At 37.0% G+C, this 27755-nt stretch overlaps 1 protein-coding gene across 10 annotated transcripts in view; it reads left to right on the forward strand.

The window, feature by feature from the left end:
• MYO6 (myosin VI) overlaps positions 1-27755 on the forward strand; it is a 145699-nt gene that overhangs the window by 35744 nt on the left and 82200 nt on the right. For all 10 annotated transcript variants that reach the window (XR_007128063.1, XM_047732913.1, XM_047732914.1 and 7 more), the window contains exons 2-3: positions 19005-19146; positions 23943-24012. Coding sequence is in view for 9 of the 10 variants with exons in the window: in XM_047732913.1 (XP_047588869.1) it covers positions 19030-19146; positions 23943-24012 (187 nt within the window). In the remaining variant the exon portion in view is untranslated. The remainder of the gene's footprint in view (positions 1-19004; positions 19147-23942; positions 24013-27755) is intronic.

Raw genomic sequence — 27755 nt, forward strand, 5'->3', positions numbered from 1 at the left:
AGTGCGGGGCATAATCCCAGGACCCCGAGACCATGACCTGAGCTGAAGTCAGATGTTTAACTGACTGAGCCACCCAGGCACCCCTTAGTTGGCTTTTTTTTTTTTTTTTTTTTTAAATTTGGTTTGAAATACCCAGTCAGCTACTAAATCTGTTCCATTTATTTGTTCATTCATGCGCTTAGTAACTATTTGCTATCTGGTATCTATCCCGTTCTGTCATTCTCTCTGATACTGCCCTCATTTTGATATCTTGGTTTTTCCCCCTCATCTTATTGAATTCTTACAGTCTCTTCTACCAGAACACAGTAATCTTTTCAACATGCCAATTTAATTAGCTTGTTCATCATTGCCTGTGGAATAAAGAATTAGAGTTAAGGACATTTATACTTTGACATGGGTCTGTCTTTCCAGCTTCATCTTCTACCAAATCTTTTTTCTTCTCCTCTTTCGCAGTCTGTCCTCCAGTTACAGTTCCACATTTTAAAATTTGTTTGCCATTTTATTTGTATAGAATACCACTCCATAATTCTCTATTTGTTGAAATTCTTGGACCTTCAGGATCAGCTTAAATTGCTCTTTCTAAAGCCCAAGTAGGTCCCCTTGGGCTGACTTCACTCAGGCAAAGTAATCCTGCCTTGATGTTCCTATATAAAAGTATTTTACTTTGGTCACTTAATTATATGAAACACTTCAGCCAGGGAAGAACAAGATGTTTATCGGTGAGAAAGGGACAGGATGAAAGATCAGGAAAAAGCAATGTGAACATAGTAGATATCAGCAGTATTTGGAATGTTCATATTAATACTTTAAAAAAGTATTAGTCCTAAGGAATTAATAAGGCACGCAAATGTAGACTTCTTTATAAGGCAAGAAAATATTTGCTTTGTCGCCCAACCCCCTTCTCTCGGCCCCCCATTTACTTAACGAAAAGTAAGGTTTATAGTTTGGGGTTTGAGTCTTCATCTCAGGGAATTAAAATAGCCCTCATGCCTTGATTTTTGCCTGTTTTTTTGGGCCCAAGTTTGTGTTCTCAGTTGGAGAAAAGATAAGGAAAGAGAGAAAAGATAAGGAAAGTGATTTTGTCCACTTTACAGTGCTTAGAGACATCACACAGCACTTACTTCTTGAGTACTTCTTTCTAGCCTCGGTACCACCTCCCTTCCCCCTGCCCCGAAATAATTAGTTGGAATTCTTTTAATGACAATGGGAGAAAATGTTGTAATTTTAGGGATTTTTAGGATTTTATTTCTACAAGTGCTTCTGTTTTGTTTTGTTTTAGAAAAAAGTGTGCTTTTGTTTTTTGTTTAGGATGAGAAATACAATTTTTATTTTTTTGGTGCTATGCCTAACATCATAATAGGAATTCAGTACATCCTCACAGGATTTATTTGTAATAATGCTACTTCATGGTACAAAGCCCCTTGAAATTTCACTGTCCCCAAACAGTTCCCCCATAAATATGTGACATCATGTGCTGAAGATATTACATTTTGTAGGAAGACTTATTGTTAAAGTACTTACAGAGTCTCATCATTCTATTACTGCTTGAGGGTTAGTATTTGTCATCACAAGAGAAGTATATAGTTCTTCATAAAAGTGAGAAGAACTAAAATCAAGTAAATCTGTATTTTCTATAGGAGCTATTTTAGAATGGATTTATCAGAGGATTAGCATTTTAGTGTTCTGATGGTTGCCTTTTCTGCTGGTGGTTGGTAGTTGAGAAAGAAAAATTGTTCCTAAAGTTCCTAAGTATTTTTCAGTTTATTCTTTCAAAGTGAGTGAAATTATTGTTATCCTCAGAGACTAGAAAATATTATTAGATAACATATGGTTCACTGTGAGGCTTTTACCCATTTATCTTAGGATATCTGGTTGAGGACTAATTCTGTGAGAAAGATTTATTGATTCTATTACATTAAGTTGACTTTTTTTTTTTTAAACTCAAATGTCTGGAGGAATCTGCAATATTTACTCTATGACTAATTAAAAGTTAAAATTTATGCCCTCTTGTAAAACTGCTTCCTAAAAGCCTTTCTCATTATTTAAGAACATTTAATCAGAGACCCATCTCAGTATATAATGAACTTTTGGAAAGTTCTCCTGAAGTGGGAATGCCTAGCTAAGAATGGACATTGGCCTTCTTTTCCTTAGATTGTTGTTTGCTTAATATTTAGTCACATAAGAAAAGTGACATCAGGTCTTACTTTAACCAAAGAAAATTCGGAATTGGTATGAAGCTGAATGAATATGAATGGATTAACACTACCATTTACAAATGCGTACCATGAGGTATGTTCCCTAACAAAATCAAGAGCAGTCAGGACCTGGGAACTGCTGAAGAAGTACTAAGATTCCTATTTCAAGGGCCTTCAAGTACAAGTGGATCTCCTTAATCTATTTTCAGTATTTCAAAAAGCCTGATGGAAGGTTTATATTTGCTGTGATGGAGGTGGTAGGCCAGCTGAGCTGTTGTTTTTTTGCTTTTGGTTTTTTGCTTCACTGTAGTAACACTAGCTATTTTATAGGTGACTGAGCTATAAAATTAATTAGTTTAATAGATGTCTGTTTTGTGCCAAGCACTGTTTTTAGGTTTCTACATTCATAGCAGTGAATTTTTTAAAAAGCCTCTGGGTTCAAGAAGCTTGTACTCTAAATAAGTAAATAATATATGTCAGATGTTAAGGGCTGTAGGAAAAACAAAGTAGGCAAGGGTGTTAGGGTGTGCTGGTTTTGAGTGGATGGATGGGGTTGCTATTTTATGAAAGGTGGTGTATGAAGCCTCCCTGATAAGATAATAGAACAAAGACTTAAAGAAGATAGGGAGCAAAGTTTACTGGTATCTTTTAGGCAGAGGTATTGAATGAGTAAGTGCCAGAGTCCTGAAATGGATGCATGCCTAGTGCATTCAAGGAATAGCAAGGAGACCATCATGAATCAAGTAGAGTGAGTGAGAAGGGGAGTCGGGGGAGACTACACCAGAATGCTTATGAGCAGGGGATACAATTTGTGAAGAATCTTGTGGGCCACGGTGAAGAGTTGGGCTTTTATGTGAGCGAGATGGGAGGCACTGGAGAATGTTGAGCAGAGAATACCACATAATTTATGTTATAAAAGGATCAAACTGCCATACTGAGCACTGACTCTGCGTAGGCAACAGAGGAAGCAGAAAAAGCCGCTGCAAGTTACAACAGTACTTTTGGTGAAAGCCAGTGTTGACTAGGAACAGGGTGGAGCTGGTTGCACTGGTGAGACCTGGTCAGATTCTAGATGTAATTTAAAAGAACCAACAGGATTTGTCAAAGGATTTGATGTAGAAAGGGAGAGAGGAGAGTTGAGGATGACATCAAAATTTTTGGTGTGTGCAAGAGTAAGGATGAAATTGTCATTTTGTGAGAGAAGAAGAGGTCTATAAAAGGAATAAATTTGAAAGGGGAGACGGTAGGTCGTTTTAGAATATGATAACTTTGAGATGGCTTTTGGTTTCCTAAGTAGTGATATTAAGTAGGCTATGAACTCTATAGATATCTGGAATTCAGTGGAGAGGTGTTACCTGAGGATAGAAATTTGGGCATTATTAGCATGTGGGTAATGTTTAAATATTTAAGACTAGACAAGAAAGCAAGGGGATGAGAATGGAGAGACAAACGCAGTCCAAGGATTAAGCCTCAGGAGTTTCTGATGTTGAAAAGGTAAGGGGGATCCCAGCCAAAGGAGACCAGACTTTTTTTTTTTTAACAGATAGCTTTGTAGATATGATCATCAAAGCAAGTTATGGTGTGGGATTTGAAGTAATTAATTAAATTACATTTAAAAAAGAAATTCGGGGCACCTGGTTGGCTCAGTGGGTTAAGCCTCTGCCTTTGGCTCAGGTCATGATCTCAGCTAGTCATTTAAATGCAGTGTTACCTGGAAGATAAAATTAACTCCACATGTCATCATGTTTACCTTTTAGCACAAACCATTCAAGTGAAGAACTTCTGGTGTGAGGGAAAAAAATAACTTCTGTTGTGTACTTTCTTGTGGTCTACCCATTAAAGAATTTAAGTCCAAATTACAAGTAAGAAATAATAAACATTTTAATGTTTATGCAAGAAGTATTGAGGGGATTTTCATGAAGTCCTTTTTTTTTTTTTTTTTTTTTTTTAAGATTTTATTAGGGAGAGTGAGTAAGAGAGAGCACAAGCCAGGGGTGGGGAGTGTAGAGAGGAAGAGAGAGAAGTAGACTCCTTGCTGAGCTGGAGGCTGGATGTGGGGCTCCATCCCAGGATCCTGGATTGTGACTTGAGCCAAAGGCAGACACTTAACTGACTGAGCCACCCAGGTGCCCCTCATGAAGTCTTTAGATATCTTTTAGATTATGTTTATTTCTTGTGCCATTAAAAAATAGGTTAGGACAACGTAGTATTATTATACAAACATATTTATATATACTGATAAATATAAACCAGTGGTGCAGGTAAGAAGTTTGAGTAGGCAGAGGTGTGTAGTGCAGTGGTTATGTGTTTGGACTTGGGGTCACACAGGATTCTTATCTTCTCCCTACATTCATTTCTTAGTTAACTCTGTTGGGGGCAATTTGCCTCAAACTTCCAAACCGGAATGTAGTAAAAATTAAGTGAGATAACATATTCCAGTACTCAAGTGCAATGTCTGGTACATAGTGAGTGGTCTGTGAAACATTATTGTCATTTTTTGTTTCCCTTGACTAATTAAATTGAACTCCATACCAGCTGTGAGAAGAAAATTGTCTTTAGTTCTTGTTTTTGTGTGATATACCCAGGCACATGCAGCCCAAGTTAGTAATGTTAAGGAAAAACCACTTAGTTTTATGAATTACATGAAAACTTTATTAAATATCGTAGCTTTTATCATCTCATTTATGTAAGAGTGACAGAAATTGTAGTAGAATTAACACATTCTACTCTTTTTAATTTGTGTGTCTCAGAGTCTATTCCTCCTGATCATAGCATTTGAGAGTTTGTTTTCCATTTAATGAGTACCTATCTTAGGAGAACTATGTGGACTGAATTGGATTGGACTTGGGGTCAACTCTTAAAATGGTGTTGCTGTTTGTAGGTGAAAATCAGCTTGTATTATGCACATTTTAGGAGAGGTAAAAAGCTAGAATTGTCAGTGATGTGTTTAAAAGACTAAGGATTGTTCAAACTTCCTATGACCTTGATTGATGATGGTGTACTGTCCAGATTGTGGTTTGCTCACATAAAGATCTTTAAGTCTGAAAAATCGGAGTAACATTGAGTCAAGGCCTGGGATTTAAACTGTAGAATATTTCAATTTGAGCAGAATGGGGACATTTTATACAGCAGGATCCTTCAGGAGAAAAGGCCTTTCTTTTGGGTTTGAAGACCAACTTAAAATTTCATTAATGCTTATTGGGGCATCAACATTATCCCATGGTGGAGACAGTGAATTAAGGTCTTCAGTCTTTTAGAAACTCCTTTTCTTAAAAGACTGACAAACTTTTAAGAAGTAACCTTTAAATCTAGCACTAAGGGGTGCCTGGGTGGCTCAGTGGGTTAAAGCCTCTGCCTTCGGCTCAGGTCATGATCCCAGGGTCCTGGGATCGAGCCCCACATCGGGCTCTCTGCTTAGCAGGGGGCCTTGCTCCCTCTTCTCTCTCTGCCTGCCTCTCTGCCTACTTGTGATCTCTGTCAAATAAATAAATAAAATCTTAAAAAAAATAAATCTAGCACTAAGTACAAAATTGAATAACTTCTGGGTGTAATCATTGGACAGTATATAAGATTAGTCACAGGGTATGGAAAATCTGAATCACCTGGGATAAATTAATATCTTGCTATTCTGGTATTTCACCCTCTGTAAAAGAAATTTTGGGGTTCTGAAATAAACTGAAATGTTTAGTTTCTGAGAATATACGACTTTCTCTAGAATGATCTACATTTTGACCAGGTTATCTTAGTATAGATTATCTCCATATTATTGTTATTATTTTTAATTTCAACGCAGACCTTTTATTGTTATTGTTGGCATTCAGCTGTGCAATCTGTGTAACTTTTTTTATTTTACTAGACAGAGACTTTTTAAAAATTTAAATTCAATTAATTAACATATAGTGTACTATTAGTTTCAGAGGTAGAGTTCAATGATTCATCAGTCTTATAATATCCAGGGCTCATTACATCATTTCCCCTCCTTATGTCCATCACCCAGTTACCCTATCTCCCGCATCCCTCTTCCCTCCAGCAACCCTGTTTGTTTCCTCTGATTAAGAGTCTCTCCCTCTCTGATTTCGTCTTGATTTATTTTTCCCTCTCTTCTCCTATGACCCTCTGTTTTTTTTTTTCTTAAATTCCACATGTGAGGCAGATCATTTGGTAATTGTCTTTCTCTGGTTGACCTATTTCTCTAAGCCTAAGAGCATTTACTTTCATCTAGCTCATTGCAATTGGCAAGATTTCAATTTTTTTGATGGCTGAGTAGTATTCTATTGTGCCTTTTGTATTCATTCATCTGTTGAGGGACATTGGAGCGCTTTCCATAGTTTGGTTATTATGGATATTGCCGCTATAAATATTGGGGTGTAGGTGCCCCTTCAGATCACTACATTTGTATCTTTGGAGTAGTTACCTAGTAGTGTATTTGCTGGGTCGTAGGATAGCTCTATTTTCAACTTTTGAGGAACCTCCCTGCTGTTTTCCAGAGTGACTGCATCAGCTTGCATTCCCATCAACCGTGTTGGAGGGTTCCCCTTTCTTCAAATCCTTGGTAACACCTGTCATTTCCTGAGTTGTTAATTTTAGCCATTCTGACTGGTATGAGGTGGTATCTTATTGTGGTTTTTGATTTGTATTTCCTGATGCCAAGTGATGTTGAGCATTTTTTCATGCATCTTTTGGCCATGTAAGTGTCTTCTTTGTATAAATATCTGTTCATGCCTTCTGCCCATTTCTTGATTGGATTATTTTTTGGGTGTTGTGTTTGACAAGTTCTTTATAGATTTTGGATACTAGGCCTTTATATGATAAGACATTTGCAAATATCTTCCCCCATTCTATTGGTTGTCTTTTGGTTTTGTTGACTATTCCCTTTACTGTTCAAAAGCTTTCTATCTTGAAGAAGTCCCAGTAATTCATTTTTGCCTTTATTTCCCTTGCCTTTGGAGACATGTTTAGCAAGAAGTTTCTGCGGCTGGGGTGCCTGGGTGGCTCAGTGGGTTAAAGCCTCTGCCTTTGGCTCAGGTCATGATCTCAGGGTCCTGGGATTGAGCCCCACATCATGCTCTCTGCCCAGCAGGGAGCCTGCTTCCCCCCCCCTCTCTGCCTGCCTCTGCCTACTTGTGATCTCTCTATGTCAAATAAATAAATAAAATCTTAAAAAAAAAAAAAAGAAGTTGCTGCGGCCGAGGTCAGAGAGGTTGCTGCCTATGTTCTCCTCTAGGATTTTGCTGGATTCCTGTCTCACATTTAGGTCTTTTATCCATTTCTGAGTCTAATTTTGTGTATGGTATAGAAAATGGTCCAGTTACATTCTTCTGCATGTGTCTGTCCAATTTTCCCAACACCATTTGTTGAAGAGACTTTCGTTTTTCCACTGGATATTCTTTCCTGCTTTGTTGAAGATTAGTTAGCCATAGAGTTGAGGGTCCATTTCTAGATTCTCTGTTCTGTTCCATTGATCTGTATGTTTGTTTTTTTTGCCAGTACCATACTTCTTGATGATTACAGCTTTGTAATAGAGCTTGAAGTCCAGCATTGTGATGCCACTATCATTGCTTTTCTTTATCAAAAGCATTCCTCTGGCTATTCAGGGTCTTTTCTGGTTCCATACAAATTTTAGGAGTATTTGTTACAGCTCTGTGAAGAAAGTTGATGGCATTTTGATAGAGATTGCATTAAATGTATAGATTGCTCTAGGTAGCATAGATGTTTTAACAGTATTTTTTCTTCCAGTCCATGAGTGTGGGACGTTTTTCCATTTCTTTTTGTCTCTTTCAGTTTCTTTCATGAGTGTTCTATAGTTTTCTGAGTTCCGGTCCCATGCCTCTTCAGTTAGGTTTATTCTTAGGTATCTTACAGTTTTGGGTGCAATTGGAAATGGGATTGACTTCTTAATTTCTCTTTCTTTTGTCTCATTGTTGGTGTTTAGAAATACAGCTGATTTCTGTGCATTGGTTTCATATCCTGCCACTTTGCTGAGTTCCTGTATGAGTTCTAGCAATTTTGGGGTGGAGTCTTTTGGACTTTCCACATAGAGTATCATGTCATCTGCAAAGAGTGAGAGTTGGACTTCTTTGCCGTTTTGGATGCCTTTTATTTCTTTTTGTTGTCTGATTGCTGAGGCTAGGACTTCTAGTACTATGTTGAATAGCAGTGGTGATAGTGGACATCCCTGGCGTGTTCCTGACCTTAGCAGAAAAGCTCTCAGTTTTTCCCCATTGAGAATGATATTTGCTGTCAGCTTTTTGTGTATGGTTTTTATGATATTGAGGTATGTTTTCTTTATTTCTATACTGTGAAGAGTTTTAGTCAAGAAAGGATGCTGTACTTTGTCAAATGATTTTTCTGCATTTATTGAGAGGATTATACGGTTCTTGTCCTTTGTTTTATTAATATATTGTATCACATTGATTGATTTGCGGATGTTGAACCAATCTTGCAGCCCAGGTGAATAATCCTTTTAATGTACTGTTGGATCCTATTGGCTAGTCTATCTTAGTGAGAATTTTTGCATCCATGTTCATCAAGGATATTGGTTTGTAATTCTCCTTATTAGTGGGGGGGTCTTTGGTTTTGGGATCAACGTAATGCTGGCCTCTTAGAGGTTGGAAGTTTTCCTTCCATTTCTGTGTTTTGAAACATCTTCAGAAGAATAGGTATTAATTCTTCTTTTAATGTTTTATGGAATTCCCCTGGGAAGCCATCTGGCCCTGTACTCTTTTTTTTTTTTTTTTAAAGATTTTATTCATTTATTTGACAGAGAGAGATCACAAGTAGGCAGAGAGGCAGGCAGAGAGAGAGGGAGAAACAGGCTCCTTGCTGAGCAGAGAGCCCAATGTGGGGCTCGATCCCAGGACCCTGAGATCATGACCTGAGCTGAAAGCAGAGGCTTTAACTCACTGAGCCACCCAGGCGCCCCTAGCCCTGTACTCTTGTTTGTTGGGAGATTTTTGATAACTGCTTCAATTTCCTTGCTAGTTATGGGTCCATTCAGGTCTTCTCTTTCTTCCTGTTTCAGTTTTGGTAGTTTATACATTCCTAGGAATGCATCCATTTCTTCCAGTTTGCCTAATTTGTTGGCATATAGTTGCTCATAGTAAGTTCTTATAGTTGTTTGTATTTCTTTGTTGGTTGTGATCTCTGTTTTTTTCATTCATGAATTTATTGATTTGGGTCCTTTCTCTTCTTTTGGTAAGTCTGGCCAGGGGTTTATTGATCTTATCATAATTCTTTCAAAGAATCAGCTTCTAGTATTGTTGATCTGTTCTACTGTTCTTCTGGTTTCTATTTCATTGATTTCCGCTCTGATCTTTATTAATTCTCTTCTGCTGGGTTTAGGCTTTATTTGCTGTTCTTTCTCCAGCTCCTTTAGGTGCGAGGTTAGGTTGTGTATTTGAGACCTTTCTTTGTTTTTTGAGAAATTAAAATCATTTTGTAAATATTTTTAATACTTAATAACCATATAATGAAGTTACCAATAAAATACTTGCTTTTATTTTTTTAACCCTCTTTTTTTGGTTGGCAAGTTAATTTTAGCTGTACCAGTTAAGTTGAAGTTAGCCTTGGTGTTCTGAGTCTGTTTCTAAGAATCACATGGTCATAGACTTAGCTTTAAATATTAATCAGTACATTGGGCTTTCTGAGGCTTATTTGGAAGTATAGTATAGCTGTACATCAGGATCATGGCTAAGATCAGTTGGACCTACTACTATTAAAACCAGAAAGAGTGTCATAGCTGACCTAGACATTTTTATTCTATTTTATTTTTTTTTTAAGATTTTATTTATTTGACAGAGAGAACACATGCAGGGGGAGTGGCAGGCAGAGGGGGAAGGAGAAGCAGACTTCCCCCTAGCAATGAGCCCAATGTGGGACTTGATATGGAGCTCGATCCCAGGACTCTGGGATCATGACCTGGGCTGAAGACAGATGCTTAACTCAGTCACCTACATGCCCCAACATTTCTTGTCTTTTTTGATGTAGACTGAGAAACAGAGCTTTTATTTTCTCAACAATATCTAAAGCTGAAACAGTGGTTGGGTTTTTATAGGGCTTGATAAATATTTACTAAAAAATTGAGTGCATATCAGGCTTCTTAATTAAATTGAGGTAGGTTTTAGATCTTATTATCTTGAGATGGTTTCTGATTTTTTTAATTATATTTTGTAAAGATTTTATTTATTTGAGAGAGCACATAAGTGGGTTTGGGGGCAGAGAGAGAGAGAGGGAGAAGCAGACTCCCCACTATGCAGGGAGCACAACATGGGGCTCTATCCCAGGACCTTAGGATCATGGTCTGAGCTGAAGACAGCCTCTTAACCAACTGAGCCACCCAGGCATCCCTCTTATTTTATTAATTAATTAGTTAGTTAACTGATTTGACTAATTGACTAATTGACTGTGCCACTCCAGTGCCCTTAGGCACCCCTCTTTATTTTATTTTATTTTATTATTTTTACTTACTTACTTATTTGACTGTGCCACCCCAGTGCCCCTAAAAATGTTTTTAATCAGAGAAGTGCAATGAAAAAGAACAATAGCATTTGGAGAAATAAACAATAGCAAGAGAGTGGGGTGATTTAATCTGGCCTCGTAAAATATATTTGTTCTTACATCCTTTTCCCTCAAAGGTTATTATTATTATTTTTTAAAATTTATTTGACAGAGAAAGAGAGAGCAGAACCAGGGGGGAACAGCTGAGGGAGAAGCAGGCCCCCCCCTGCACACCTCTTATTTTATTTCTTTGTCATGAGTTTGGACTTTGTGGTAGGTGTTTTATCCCCCTTGTTAATGATGGTCATTGCTGATAAAACCAAGGTAAGGGGCGTCTGAGTGGCTCAGTGGGTTAAAGCCTCTGCCTTCGGCTCAGGTCATGATCCCAGGGTCCTGGGATCGAGCCCTGCATCGGGCTCTCTGCTCTGCGGGGAGCCTGCTTCCTCCTCTCTCTCTCTGCCTGCCTCTCTGCCTACTTGTGATCTCTGTCAAATTAAAAAAAAAAAAACCAAGGTAATAGCAAATTTCAGTACTGATGTTTAATGAATGTGTTATCCAGTATTAGAGCAATCATATAATTCCCATACTTCGTACAATTAGCAGAACAAGATTAACTTGGAAATGTTTTCTAGGAAGGTCTTTTCAAAGGTAATTTAGTGACTAGATGGAACCCTGCTGAAATATTTTGGAGAATTCTGTTGTATAAGGAAGTTCTTATGGAACTGAAGTACTCAGTGAAAGATTGTGCTAGGTACACACAGAATACACCAACCATAGCCAGCTGTTACCTGGTACCCTGTTTTTTTCACAGTATTTGCACACCAGAGAAGCTAATAGCCTTCAGGATATACTGATATAGAGGAGAGTAGCTGCCAGTTTAAAGCTTGTGTGCCAAAGGTATGCATAACATTCTTTTGACCAGAGAGGCCAGGGCCTGGCCAGATGAAAGAGTAGCAGATTTGATACATCTATGCCACTTTCTTACCCCCAACTAGAATGTAAGATCCTGGAGGGCAGGGGTTTATGTCTGTTTTATTTACTGCGTTATTCCAGCTGATTGTTTTCCTATTAGAAAGCTTCATGAGAGGGGCGCCTGGGTGGCTCAGTGGGTTGGGCCTCTGCCTTCGGCTCAGGTCATGATTTCAGGGTCCTGGGATCGAGCCCCGCATCGGGCTCTCTGCTTGGCGGGGAGCCTGCTCCCTCCTCTCTCTCTGCCTGCCTCTCTGCCTACTTGTGATCTCTGTCAAATAAATAAATAAAATCTTTAAAAAAAAAAAAAAAGAAAGAAAGCTTCATGAGGACGGCATACCTGGCTGGCTCAGTCAGTGGAGCATGTGACTCTTGATCTCCGGGTTGTGAGTTCAAACATCACATTTGGGTATAGGGATTACTTAAAAATAAAATCTTAAAAAAGAAAAAAGAAAGCTGTACAAGGCCAGATTGTGTCTCTTTTTGTTCACCATTATATCTCTACCAGTTAGCAGTATGTAATACATAATAGGAGACTAAGTAATTAATTCATGGAATAAATTATGTAGAAGGCAGACTTATAAAGGTTCTGCACACTCTGCTTAATGCTCCTTTCTTCCTTTATGATATCTTATTCTGGTTCTTTTAGCCCAGCTCTAAATTACCTTTAGTTAGTACTCAATTCCTAATACCCTAGACAATAAAATATAAGGTATTGTTATGAATCATAGCTATTATATGTGAGGTGTAATCTTTGAAGGTAAAGGAGTAGGTGATGGCTCATGTTTTGTGGTATGGGCCTACCCTTTCTGCTTGTGGCCCAGGGTTTTTATATTGCGATTATCACTGGAATTGTTGAGAAGGAAGAACATAGATGTATATTGTTTGTTACTGTAACCTTTAATATGTCTGGTCCCCAGGGAGACTTCTGGTGCTATGCTTCTAACCTTTAAACAAAGAATAAATGAAAAGTTAGCATAATACCTCTGAAAGGCTACAGATTTCCTTCTCTAGATTAATGAGTGCTTCTGTAGATTACAGTTGGCCCTTGAAAAACATGGAGGGATGGGGTACTGACACCACCCCAACAATTGGACATCTGCTTATAACTTTAGACTCCCCCCCCACTTTATTGATAGGGAAACTGCAAGAGATCACTTTTTACTGTAATACAAAATATACTGAAGAAATGAACTGCTCACTGAGAGATGATTAGTGTCACATGGTATTTTAAGTGGATACTTGCAACACTTGAGCTTATTGCAATAGCAGTAGGAGGTGGTTATGAAATTATTATCGTAGTACAGCATGCACTATAGTTAATTTTATGTAGCTATGATTCAGTACTGTCTATGGTTCTTTCAGCTGTGAATGGTATCTTGTATGGTCTGTGTTTGTGCAAAATTTTATAAATTTTAACTTTTTTAGTAGATTTAAATATATTTTATGGTATCAAATGATAAATTATAGTAACATCTACATATATTTTATTCAATCTGTATCTATATTTTATAAATTCATGATATACCTTTTTCTTAAATTTTTTCAATATTTCTAGACTATGTGGTTTATCTGAGTTTTTTCAAATTGTTACAAATCTCCAAAAAAAATTTCCAATATATTTATTGAAAAAAAATCCACAAGTGGAACCATGCAGTTTAAACTCATGTTATTCAATGGTCAACTGTACTTCTATAGATTACTGTAATGCTTACTTAAAAAAATATGGTTGTCAATTAAGTTCTAAAAACTAGGTAATTTTTAGTTGATGATGGCATATTGTAAAATATTTCTGTTCTTTCTCTAAAAAACTTAAGGAATTTCAAATTTGCTAACCTAACTCTAATGATACATATATGTGATCAGGCTTTAATGTGTTTAAGGTTTCCAGTATAATTGCACTGGGAATTGAGATGTCTTTTTAAAATTTCCTTTGAAGTTTCTTTTTAAGTATTCTTCGTAAGCAAACATGCTTTAATAAGTGTGAATGTTGATTGCATGGGTTTTTTCTGAATGGTTTTCTGGGAACAAATAATAACATGTCTAAAATAATTTTGTCTTTGTGGGTTGAATAAATTGGAATTCATTGTTGAGGGATAATTTGTTATAGGTAGGATTCTAAAAACAATTAAATGAAACTTTATTTAAAAAGAGATTTATTCTAATATAAACCATGTACTAGGTAGAAAATAATATTTAATTTAATTGGGAGGATATGAAGTATCCATAGTTTCTCCAGACACAAATACATAATCGGTACAGAGTTAGAGTAAGACAAGTTTAGATGAGAATCTAGGCCAACTTCATGAGGTCCAAGGTCAGTGGATGTCTTTGATGATAGTGTTCAACATGGCTGTCTCTTGGGTCATACTGTGCCAGTTTAGGCTGCTTGTTTGCCTAAGTACAGGGCTCTAAGTTGGAAATAATTTTCCTTTGGAATTTTATAGGCATTGCTTTGTTGACTTCCTGCTTCAGTATTGGTGACGTCATTTTGATTCATGATCCTTTGGATATGACCCATGTTTTTTTCTTCTGATTTCTCTAGATATGTGTAGCATCTTCTCTTTATTTCTGGTGATCTGAAATTTGACGAGGTGTCTTTGTGTGTGTGTGTGTGTGTTTCCCAGTTATTGAATTGAGGACTTAATGGGCATTTGGCTAAACTCTAGAAAATCATGCCTTTCAGTTTCTTTGGACATTTTAATTTTCTCCCTTCTGTTTTTTTAGGGGGGCAGGATGTCTGCTGTTCCTGGTATTTTGATGCTTAATCTTTTTATTTGTCTAATTTTCATATCTTTTTCTTTGCCCACCTTCTATCTCTTTTTTTCTTAGCTTTCTGTAAAATTGTGTCAACGTTATTTTTTTACCTTCTAGTGAATATTTCATTTATGCTTTTATGTCATTAAAGGAAAATTATTTCAACACTTGTTAAAATAACAGGGAAGACCATTGAAGATTATTGCAGTAGGAGTGTATTAGTCTGTTTGGTCTGCCATAACGAAATGACATAGATTGGATGCTTTAAAACAACAGAAGTTTATTTTCTCACAGTTCTAGGGGCCGAAGGCCTGAGATCAGGATACCAGCATGGTTGAGTTCTATCAAGGACTCTCTTTTTGGCTTTCAGATGGCCACCATCTTGCTGTATAATCACATGGCCATTGTGGAGTTGGCGGAGGGATCTGGATCTCTTTTCCTCTTTTCATAAGCCATTGGGCCTATTGTATCAGGATCTCACCACTTATGATGTCATTAACCTCATTACCTCCTAAAAGCCCTATCTTTAAATATAGTCATATTGGGAGTTAGTGTTCACGTATTAAAAAATAAGACTTCTGTGGGGGGGAACAACAAAATTAAGGCCATGGCAATCTATAACAAATGGTGTTATGATCGAGGAGCGAGATGGGGCTCAGTTATGAATACAGCAAAGACAGCTGGGGTATATAGCCAATAAGCAGAGTGAGGGGTCAGTGAATACAAAATAACTAAGAGAAAACAGCAAGGATAGGAAATTCTTGAAGGCAGTTCAAGGATTTATACGTCAAAGTTAGGGGATGAAAAACTTAACCAGATATCAAGGGAGAGGGAATTTTTCCAAATTGGCCTATCAGGATTCTTGCTAAAACTGACCTACGTAGACCCATCAAGGATTGGACCAACGTGGAAGGCTTAGTGTCATGGCCTTGTCAAGAAGCTGGGTGAGAGTTGCCTAACTAAAGTTTGGTTAAGGAGAGAGTTTCTTTTAGCATGTGGCAATTTATTTATACACACACACACACACACACACACACACACACACACACACATATTCTTAATTCCGGTATTTCTCATTCCAGAGCATGTCTTTTTCAGAGAATAACCTCAAAGCTTCTCTCAGGGTAGTGATGGGAGTGGGGATGTATTTGCCTAGCAATGTGGAGTATGTGCATGTTAGTGCATGTTAGAGGAAATCTCTTTCTTAAACAACTTTCACTTAGTCTTTCTTATGTTAGATTCTCTCTTTTTGGACTTGGTTCTAGAAATTTCTTTGCAGTAGAGTTATTATGTCTTTTGAGATTCAGTGGTATAATTTGGGTTGTCTTCATCTTTCCCTATTCCTGACTTGAGATTCAGCTCTCTCAGGTTTGCTGAGTCAGTTGCCTATTAACCATTTGCTTTCTAACTTCCAAAATACTGTTGCTTTTGTCTCCTCTTTGTTTTTTCCCATCCTTGTGGGCTGATTTCTTTTTAAGGAATCAGTTTACTGTAGATTTAGGAATTTGATGAAGGGGCAACATTAGATGTGTGCCTTTAAATCTGTTGTCTTAACTGGGAAGTTGTAGCTAATGATTCAGAATGGGAAAGCAATTTGAATAGTTCAAGGAAATTTGCCATTTTTTTGGGTTTTTTTTGGACTTTGAGGATTTTCCTGTGATTTTTTTTTTTAAAGATTATTTATTTATTTATTTGACAGAGAGAGAGAGATCACAAGCAGGCAGAGAGGCAGGCAGAGAGAGAGGAGGAAGCAGGCTCCCCGCCGAGCAGAGAGCCCGACGCGGGGCTCGATCTCAGGACCCTGAGATCATGACCCGAGCCGAAGGCAGCGGCTTAACCCACTGAGCCACCCAGGCCCCCCTTCCTGTGATTTTTTTTTCAGATAATTATTACTAAATGGTATTTCATAACTATTCTGTAATTTCCCTCTGTACTTAGAAGAAGCAAGACTGTTTTTGTAAAATTTACTGGTGGCTTCAAACAAGAGATATTGGGGAAAATAAGTGAGAGCAGTATGACAGGTATCTGTTGGGTACCATTAGGATGATGATCTCAGTTTTATGTCACTTAATCCTCATAGCAATTCTGTAAGGTAAGAGATATCACTTATGGGTAAGGAAAGATAATGATCAGAGAGATTAAGTAACTTGCTTAAGAGCTAGTCAGCGTTGGAGCTTAGTTTCAAGCTTAGGTTTTTAAGACCTTTCACCTCTTTTTAGTTCACCATCTCCTTTTACTCTTCGAAACTGTATGCACAATTCATTCATTCACTCGGTGATTATTAACTTGCCTGCTCTGTGTTGGGCCTTGGGAACACAGAGGGGACTAGGTCATGCCCTGATGGAATAGGGATGGACATGATCAGATTTACCTTTCAGTAGGATTTCTGGTGATCCATGTAGATTGACAAGAGTAGCAACAATAGGCAGCTTAAGTTAATTACAGAAGTCCTGGTAAAAGACTGTTGGTTTTAACTAGATAACAGAGGCAATATAGAAAAGTGGGTAAAAATGAAATGCCTATTGGAGATAGAATTGACAGGTTTAGGGGAGTGATATGAATTCGCAGGGAGCTGGAAGAACTGAGGATGACTCCATGTTTGATTTGAATTGAGTGTTGTTGGTGCCCTTACTGACACAAGGAATAACAGGCTGGTGTGGTGGAAGAGAGTAATAATATAATCATAGCAATGTTACATCTTTTAGAGGTACCTGTGGGAAGATGTCCACTAGGCACATAAACACCTGAGAACTCAACTGAGTGCTGTTAATGGGCTAGAGCAATGAATTTGGGTGTCACTCACCTGAAGATGGCACTTAAAGCCATGGGACTACATAGAATTATTTAGGTAAAGTGTGTGGACATAGGTGTGGTAAGTCTGAAGCAGTGTTACTGATTCACTTCTATGGATCGTCATTAAACTTCTTATCTTGGAATTACACATAAACCTATTAGCATTTGCTGTTTGGAAAAAGCAAATCCCACTGTGTAGTCATGTCATAAAAGACATTAACCAACAAGTATATTGAAAACATGCCAGTAGTTCACAGCTTTTTGACTGAACTACATACTACACGTCCTTGACCTTCATGAGAGAATAGACCTGAGAACATCCACATGGGAAATCCCAGATTTGCAAATTCAGCAAAAGAGGAGAGTTTGTGGTATGTACATCAACTTAATTCTTTAAGTATAGATAAGTAAAGAAAAATAAGTTCCCATTGAGATGCTGAAACTCGAACATCTGGGATCACTTATTAGCCAATTCACTATTACACATTAGTCTCATAGAATCCGAGCTTTTTAAAATTAAATGTTTTACATGTCATGAACACTTTGGGTTGAATTATAAATGTTAAATATGCTAAGCATGAAAGAAGCTTTATAAGAACACTTGAAAAATTAGAATTCACAATAGGCAAAAACTGGAAACAATCCCAGTGTCCATCAGTAGGACAGTAAAATAATTGTGGTATAATTGGTCAGTGGGCTAGTATATACAACAACATGGTTGAATATCAAAAACATTTTGTTGAGTGAAAGAAGCCACACATAAAATCTATAAAATTTCATTTATATGAAGTTCAAGAAAGGGCAAAAACTAATTTATAATGAGACAGACCAGAACATTGGATCCCTATGGAGGTTAGTGATTGACCATAAGGGAACTGCCAGGGGATGATGGAAATGTTCTATATATTGATGCGGTGTTTGTTAAATGGGTGTATGTATTTGTCGAAACTCACCAACTTGTATACATAGGAATTGTACATTTCATTGTGTATAAGTTTTACTTCAGTTAAAAAAAATGTGAGGATACATATAGGGAACCACATTGGTGAGGCATTCCTGTTGTCTCAGATAATCAGGATAAGTTTCTCAGAGGAGGTAGTCTTTCACATGTCTCATTTTTTTTTTTTTTTAAAGATTTTATTTATTTATTTGACAGAGAGAGATCACAAGTAGACGGAGAGGCAGGCAGAGAGAGAGAGAGAGGGAAGCAGGCACCCTGTTGAGCAGGGAGCCCGATGCGGGACTTGATCCCAGGACCCTGAGATCATGACCTGAGCCGAAGGCAGCGGCTTAATCCACTGAGCCACCCAGGTGCCCCCACATGTCTCATTTTTATCCCTCAGGTTTAAGATGACTTTTGTTAAACTCTTAGTTAACTCTGCACAATAACAACTATTCCTGGGACAGCTGTTGAATTTATTGTGTGATTCAGAATACTTGAGGTAATAAAAGGAAGTGGTGTTACCAGCTACACTGGGGCATTAAGTAAAAACTGTGACCATTTTTCCCAGTTTTTGTACTGCTCAAAGTGTCGTACTCCACTACAGTCGCAGTTGAAGGAAGGTAGTAGCAGAGCAGGTGTTACTTGAGGGTATAGTCTCTGCTTGGTCCTTATCTAAAGGTGGATAAAAGGGGTCAGGGTTGGCAAAATGGAGAGAGGTGGGGATTACTTGTGGCGGGGCCGACATGTGTTTCTGTGAATTGCAACTTACATGTTAGCTTTCTAGAAAGATATGTTATTTATTTTTTATTTCCAGAGTTATTCATGTTGTTTTATTTGTTCCTTTCAAACAGGAGATAGTGGACACTCCCTTCAAAAATGGAGGATGGAAAGCCCGTTTGGGCGCCACACCCTACAGATGGATTTCAGATGGGCAATATTGTAGATATTGGCCCTGACAGCTTAACAATTGAACCCTTGAACCAAAAAGGCAAGGTGAGTTTCTCAGCTGAGATTTCAAAATTTGTTTTTTTCTAGAGATATCTTCCTTCTTAATGAAATAGATATTCCTAGCACAGTGTAAGGGAAAGCAATTTTCTGGTAAGTGAGTCTTAGTTTTCTAGTGAGTTATTTAATTTATTGTGTAAGTATACATCCCAGGGAAAAAGTGATGTCCTATCATAAAATCAGACAGAAATCTAGTGAGCCTTTTATTATCTCATTCTTAAGATATAGCTATATGATAAAATATGAACAATAACATTTTTATTCCTTATACTATATTGCTAAAGCTCATGTATCTGTAATGTAGTCAACATATTATAAAACAAAAATATGGGAAGTGAATGGGATTTTATCAAATTTTGCTTTTTGCTTTAGCTTCTAGATGATTTTTTTAAAGCTTTTTATTTACTTAAATTTATTAACGTGGGGTTGGAATTTTTTAAGATTTTAAATTATTTATTTGATAGAGAGAGAGAGAGAGAGAGAGATCACAGGTAGGCAGAGCAGCAGACAGAGAGAGAGGGTGAAGCAGGCTCCCTACTGAGCAGAAAGCCCGATGTGGGGCTCGATCCCAGGACCCTGAGATCATGACGTGAGCCGAAGGCAGTGGCTTAACCCACTGAGCCACCCAGGCGCCCCTGGAATAAATATATTTCTATTAAATAAAGATAGTTAAGTTTTTTTTTAGGATACTTAAGTGTTGCAAACCCATCTATTATTATTAATATTTTCACTATAATGATAGGGGTTTTTTGTTATAATGATAGTTTTTAAAATATAAAAGTGTATTTTAATTTTGTATACATGGCATCTATTTCTTTTTTTCCTTAGACTAGATAGTATTACGAAATGGGAGTTTGGGGAAAATGTGATCAGGAGTCTCTCTGAGTGTACATGGGGACTATAAGGTCTCTTTTTGTGGGAGAACTTCACAATTTTTAGTTTAATAAATATTCCTGTTAAACAGATCTTCTGACTAAATTTGTTGATGTCATTTCTGTTTACTTTAGACTCTGTGACTGTACGTGAATAATTTATATTCTACTAATACATGGTTAACTAATGCCATATGACTGCCATCCTTCTGGGAACCTTAGAAAAACAAGGTGGATCTCTCATGAGGTTTTTTCACAGAGAAAACTATTCTGTTACTGTAAACAACCCAGGAACCTAAATGCATAATATATAATGTGCTGTGTTAGAGGAGGCCAATTAAAGATACTCTCAAGAAAGAAAACACAAAGTGTTTCCTCTTATTAACAAGTACTTATTTGTACTTACAGTGCTGTACATGTTCAGAGAATGACAGAGTTAAGAAATAAGCTCAATTATTTTCATATATTTGAAGTTGTAGGGGAGGGAAAATTTCCTCTACTCTTTTAGGTCTTTGGGTGGACCTAAGAATAAAACTGATATAAGACAGATTCATAGTAGAAAAGCATACCATTTTTATTACATTTTTATGTGTATATGTGTATGTGTATATCTTCACAAGAGAATGAAGATCCAAAGAAGTGACCAGAGCAGAAAGCTCTTACACCTTTTTGCCAAAGAAACAATAAATTTGTGAAGCATTGATAAGACAAAGGGGTTTGGGTTAGGGGCAGTACATTGTGGTGAAGGAATTAGGAAGGTACGAGTTAGTATGACAGAGTTTGTATAGATTTGTCTTGGCCTTTCTTGGGTGATAAGAATATCTTCTTTCTGCCTGGTACAGGCAGGGCACTTTTCACATAGGAATTTTATCTCCTGATTTCAGGGATAAAAAGGAGGGTGAGAATGGCTTTCTTGCACTTGCTCCTTCTCAAGAGCATTTAATTCAAAATTACCAGTATGTCAAAGTAGCATATTTAGGGTTATAGAAATTTAGTGAGCTTTTCAGTATCCTTAAAAAGTTTTTTTTTCATTTTTGTGTAGCATATTTTATAAGGACAGTAAATTGAAGGCTGCAATGAAATGAAAAGTATTATTTCCTAGGTATATTCTGTTGTATATATTTTGTTTTATTCACAGGTGACAAAATAATTCGGTTCAGGCATAGAGGAAACTTTATGAGTATATGCTTTTTCCTATTTTAAATATTTGCGTGCTTTCAGCTTTGCCTTATTGGTATTAATCTGTACATACATAGAAGCAATAAAAATATTTCAAATTTAAATTGTGGAGTTATGAAAACTTTGTGGATCTGTAGTTAATTCTATAAACTAAGAAGCTTCTTTCCATAAGCATTTTTTGGAAGTTAACAAGTTCTCAGGGATTGGTTCTAATTTTAATTTTTTCTCTTACTCTCTCATCAGGGTCTTAAATTATAACATGCCATAATAACCATATAGTTGAGAAGATCCATAAGAGTAGCAGTCTTTTGCTTTGGTAGTTCGTGGTAGAGAGAACATCATCTTTTAAATATGAAGAAATTAATTGCATAAATTGATGGACAAGTCAAGTAGATCTGTTTGCTGATATAGTAGAAGCATGGAAAAGGGAATTAGTAGCTCTGGTGGGGAACATGTCTGATGACTTTGTAATGGCTTTAAAATTTTTTTGATTGTGGCCAATAGTAAGAAATGGATTTTACATTGCATTTGATGTGTGTATTGTGCATGTGTATATATTTATAAGAAATAGATTATGTATGTCAACAAGTATGTGTATTGTGTGTGTATGCATACTCATAAATTAAACATCCTTATCACATGTGATACATTCTGATGTTTTTAAATATCTTTTTTGCTGTTAAAAATGCTGTCTTGAACCTCTAAATTGATTTCATGTTCCCTATTTGCAGCAAACTGGACTTTAGGCTAAAGCCCTAAGTATATGGCATATTATGGGTCCACATTGTCTTTTTCTCTCCACTTTGCTAGTCTTCTCTTTTATCAGTCAACAGTCTCCTCCTCATGCTCTTGCCATATGCTTATACTTGTGTGTCTGTTTTTCCTTTTCTTCCATCTTTCCTCTCCAGTATTTATCATGCCCTCACCATATATCAGGTGGTTTTGGGTGCTTTGTGTCCTTGCTCACAGTGCTCTTTTTGTCACTCTCCATAGCTTTTTGCTTAGCAAATTTTATTTATCTCTTAAGACTGAGGTCACCTCCTTTCTGAAAATTTTTCCACAGATACCCAGTCTCTCCTTCCTCCTCCCATGCAGTAGGATTTACTGTTGATTATTTGTTCTTTGGAGGAGTGCTAAAAATTCTTAGCTGCCTGTAATATTTTATCAGAGATATTTTATATTTCTCTCCTCCTCCCTACTAGACTGTAATCTTCTCAAATGCAGAGACTTTTATTTGTCCGTTTTGTCACTGTAGCTTGATATGCTGTGTTTGATGTGTGGTAGATGTTTACTGCTGGTGATCAATGTGTGCTTTGTTATGTGATCGTCCCTTGATAGGAGAAAATGCATCTTCCCTCTAAAAAGAAAACAATTGCTTTAATGAAACAAATTTTCTTTCTCACTGAGTAGGCAGTAAAAGGGAGAAGATGAGGGCTGGTGATGATTGGGGGATGAAGGGGAGAGAGAAACTATCTTTTAAGATTCATTACTGGCCTCTTACCCCTGCTCTTAACCTTCCCATTTTAGGAATTTGTTGTCTTCCACTGCTGCCTCACTTTCAGGAGCCTCTTATATTTGATGTGTCTCCAAACAAGAAAGAACCAAAATCTGGGGTCTGGCGAGTCCTTAACCCCTTTGTCACAGCTGTGAAAGAAGGCTAATGTCTGTGACATGAGCAATTATTTTTGAATACATTTTCCTATAGAATCATTGTTATAAGTTATAGATTGCTTTATATTGCCATTAGTATACTTAATGTACATTATGGATCAATTCTGATTTTGTGATTTATCTTGTAAACCTTTGCACATTTATAACATTAAGAGCATGTGTGCTGGGTTCCGAATAAGTAACTTCCAGAGTTTTTAGGCCTGACAGTTTTCTAATTTGGGTGTGACTTAGAATAAGTGATCTCAAATTACATCTAAAGAGTATTAAATTTTATTCATGTCATTCTAACAGTTATCTATAAATTTATACTTCTCAAACAATTACAGTTATTCTTGTGGTTGAACTTTCCATCCATATCAAATAAAACTCTAAGGAAAAATTGTCAGTTATTTAAAAATAGTATTATAGTTCTACACATGTACATACATGCGTGAGTATAAGACTACTGCTGTAGTTTACAGAGTAAATCCAGGCTGCTGATACTACCTTAATTCACTCTTCCAAGATACTATCTTAATACTAGAGCCATAGCATTTAAGTGGTATAATAAATACAGACTTATTTTATGGACCAAATAGTTTTGGATACTGTTTAGATTTCTGATACATTTCTATATAGGAATTTGGGTCTAATATGCTTTACTCAAACAATAGCATTAATTAAATAATACTCTGTAGTGTTCACATATTTAATATATATTTTTAAACAATAAAATTGCTTTATATACAAACATTAAATTTAAGAAAAAAAATGTTAAAGTATATACCATGTAAATTTAATATTAACATGCTTCTTGTTTTGCCCCATTGTAGGCGTTAGAGCATAGGATCTTTTTTATTGATTTCCATTATTGATTTCATGTTCATGGTAAATGGATAATATTTGAGTAAGGTTATTATCCTCTTTTTGGGTTAGTGTCTTATTAAATAGAAGGATCTTGTATTACATTTTAATGAAAAGCATACTGTTGCTGTTATTACAGGTATGCAACCAGTTAATCTCCTTTATTTTCCTTATTATTTATAAGCTTTTAGTTTAATGAGCTCTTGTTTTGTTTGTTAGATATTTTTGGCTCTCATAAACCAAGTGTTCCCTGCAGAAGAAGATAGCAAAAAAGATGTGGAAGATAATTGTAAGTATCAGGTCAAGAAATAGTTCTCAGTGCAGTAAAGGAAGTTATCCTTCCAAAAAGTAAATTAGTGGTTTTATACTAGGTATACTATACTGGTTCAGAAGGAATGTAGCCTTTTGATGTGAAGGTTCATGTGAATGGAGGAGCTCAAAAGTCCTGAATTCATTATTGTTTCACATTTGTACTTTGGTGAAAGAGTCTTGAATGTCCTTTTAAAGTGTTATTTCAGTTGTGTAAATGTGGGAAATAGTAATAATTTACTATGAAGTCTGAACCAAAAATCTCTTGTTAACAGTTTTGAAAGAGTTATTTTGAAGCTCATCTAGAATCAGAATTTGGAAGTTGAGTCAAGAGGGCCCATTTAATGTCACTGTTTATTTTTATTTTTTTTTTTTTTAAGATTTTATTTATTTATTTTTCAGAGAGAGAGAGGGAGAGAGAGCAAGCACAGGCAGACAGAATGGCAGGCAGAGGCAGAGGGAGAAGCAGGCTCCCCAATGAGTAAGGAGCCCGATGCGGGACTCGATCCCAGGACGCTGGGATCATGACCTGAGCCGAAGGCAGCTGCTTAACCAACTGAGCCACCCAGGCGTCCCTAATGTCACTGTTTAAAGGAAACAAACATTAAAAAAATGTATAGTAAGTGCTAAATGAAAAAGGATTTTAGAACCTTGTATTTTATCTTAGCCTTGTGAACAGGCTATGTTTATTGTTACATTTTCAAGGTTACACAGTTTTATTTTTTATTTGGCAGTATTTTTCTTTAAAGATTTATTTGTTTTAGGGAGAGAGTGTGCAAGCTGGGGAAGGAACAGAAGGAAAGAGAGAAGGAGAGAAGCAGACTCCCTACTTAGCATGGAGCCCAAGATGGGGCTCCAAATGGGGTCAGTCTCATGCCCCTGATAGTGACCTGAGCTGAAATCAAGAGTTAGACAGTTAACCTGCTGAGCCACCCATGCACCCCTCTTTGGCATTGTTTAAGAATCATGGGTATCATTAATTGGGTCTGACATCAAAAACTCTCCATTTAAAGAAGAAAGGGTCTCCCAGCTGGTTTAGTGATTAAAGCGTGCATTTCTTGATATTGGGGTTGTGAGTTCAAGCCCCACAATGGGTGTAGAGATTAACTAAAATCTTAAAGAAGAAAAAAGGTAAGAGAAAAGAATGTATTTTGTCCTTGTTGATTTTTCTCTGGAGTTCACATTTGAGTAAGTGTGTAAGGTCTCCATATGTGAATGGGACAGCATGGAGTAGTAGAATAATGGGAGAGCCAGGGACTCAGGGAGAACCTGAATTTTAATTCTGACTGCTGTTAGGAAACTGTGTGCCTGTGTCAATTTATCTCTCCTCTTTGAGCTTTTCACCTGTAAATTGGGAGTAATAATGTATATATTGCATGTTTAGAGATGATATTTTTAAAATGCTTGGTGCAGTACCTGACCTCTAACAGTCTCTCAAGTGGTAGCTGTTGTTATTAGGTGTAGGAGATTGAGTAAAAAAAAACATGTGGAGTTCCTTTCCAAAATTGCTAGAGAATTTGTTTTATGGGATAATATTTTTTTGAAGAGTAATCAGAACCAAAACAAAAAAAAGAGAAAGAAAGAAACAAAAGAATGAGATTCTACAGTATTTAAAATCAGAGAAATGATTATTTTCTGTTAAAACTTGCCGGAACATTCAGAACTACAAATTAGTCCTTTTTGTATATTAAAATAATGCTTTTTTGTTTACATATCCACATGTAGCTAAACATAATAAATGGTTTTGAATTACTTTTAAACCATTTCTTAAATTAATATTTTAAAACATGATTGTATTATATTCTCTGTGCTTCCTTTAAGTTAGAATTCCTAATCCCACAATATGTTCCCCTGAAAAACCTAATAATTTAAACCCATACTGACATGTGAATGACAGCTTGCTCTTATTTCTTTACTTCCTTCCATACACACCCACAGCCTTATCAGGAATATCTGTTAACGAAACTAAATAAACCCCTATGTAGTGAAATATCTGCCAGTGGACACAAGGGTCTTCCTCTTAAATTGTACTACTCAAGCTATTTTATTTCATTAAGACTTGGAAAGGTAAATGGTATTTCAGAATGGTAGTTCAGAGGAATATGAGAGAAGGGGGAGTGGTTTAGCATTGTGTTTTGGATAAGAAAAAGTGACATGTAGATCAGGCTCTTGGGGTATGAAGGTGGAAGTAGTATAGGGATATAGAAAGGTTGGTGCCCAGAAGCCAGACTAGATATACTTCTGCTGCCTACCTTCTCCAGATCTTTCTCAATTCAAGGGAAAGATGCCTTTCAACTGTTAGGAGTCTTCACTCAGTAACTTCTTGTTGTGTTCTGCCACAAATGGCAGTAGAAAATAGTGAGATGGGCACCTGGTAGCTCAGTTGGTTAAGCATCTGATTCCTCATTTCAGCTTAGGCCATGATTTTGGGGTTATGAGATCTAACCCCATGTTGGGTTCCACACTGGGCGTTGAGCCTGCTTGGATTCTCTCTCTTCCTCTCCCTCCGCCCCTCCTGTCCCTTTTGTCTTTCTCTCTCTCTCTTAAAAGAAAAAAAAAAAGAAAGAAAACAGTGACATGTGTGCTTGGAAAGTGAACTGGCTGCATTATATGACAGTAGAGGCATAAACAGTCTTTTTTGAGGTAGATATCATAGGAAACTCTTGTTTGACAGGACTGGTCTGTGGTAAGCACTATAAACAAAGTACAAAGAAGAAAGTAGTTCTAGTGGTGGTGGTGGTGGTAGGGGAATTATCCTTTGTGAGATAATTTTTGAACAGACCTTAAAGTATGGGTAGATTTTTGACATACAGAGATATAGAGGTAGAGTCCAATGCATGAATATATTTGGGTTTGATAAGTAGTTTAGTCTGCCTGCAAGTTAGTTAGTAAAGGGAGTTATGGACAATTATATAAAAATTATATGAAAAGGTGAGTTGAATGCAGGTTTAATAAGGGCCTTGATTATCAGACTTGAATATGGATTTTGGTAGTTGATGGAGACTCACTGATGTTTTTTGAAGAGGAAAAAGATTTTTTTTTAAGATTTTATTTATTTGACAATGAGAGAGAGAGAGAGATCACAAGTAGGCAGAGAGGCAGACAGAGAGAGGGGGAAGCAGGCTTCCCTCCAAGCAGAGAACCCAATGCTGGGCTCGATCCCTGGACCCTGAGGTCATGACCCGGGCCGAAGGCAGAGGTTTAACCCACTGAGCCACCCAGGCTCCCCGAAGAGGAGAGAGATTTTTTTTTTTTTTAAACTATTCTTTTTTTTTTTTTTTTTTTTAAGATTTTATTTATTTATTTGAGAGAGAGACAGTGAGAGAGAGCATGAGCGAGGAGAAGGTCACAGGGAGAAGCAGACTCCCCATGGAGCTGGGAGCCCGATGTGGGACTCCATCCCGGGACCCGGGGATCATGACCTGAGCCGAAGGCAGTCGTCCAACCAACTGAGCCACCCAGGCGTCCCGAGGAGAGAGATTTAATTAGTGTTCTAGTTTAGTTAGATTTATGTGCTGAGTAGTCTGGATGAATTAGAGAAGAGAGAGTGCGCTAATAATAGAAACAAAGTGGTTGGGGAAAAAGAGTGGTTTTGTCTACTGTAGCATGTGGTAGAAATGGAGAAATGAAACCCAAGGGAGTGGAGGGCTAGGAGAGTCTATATTAGACTGGGAGAATAGAATAAGTCAGAGTATATTATACTATGATAATGTATGATACAAT

Source organism: Lutra lutra, chromosome 6 (assembly GCF_902655055.1).
Source record: "Lutra lutra chromosome 6, mLutLut1.2, whole genome shotgun sequence".
NCBI lineage: Eukaryota > Metazoa > Chordata > Mammalia > Carnivora > Mustelidae > Lutra > Lutra lutra.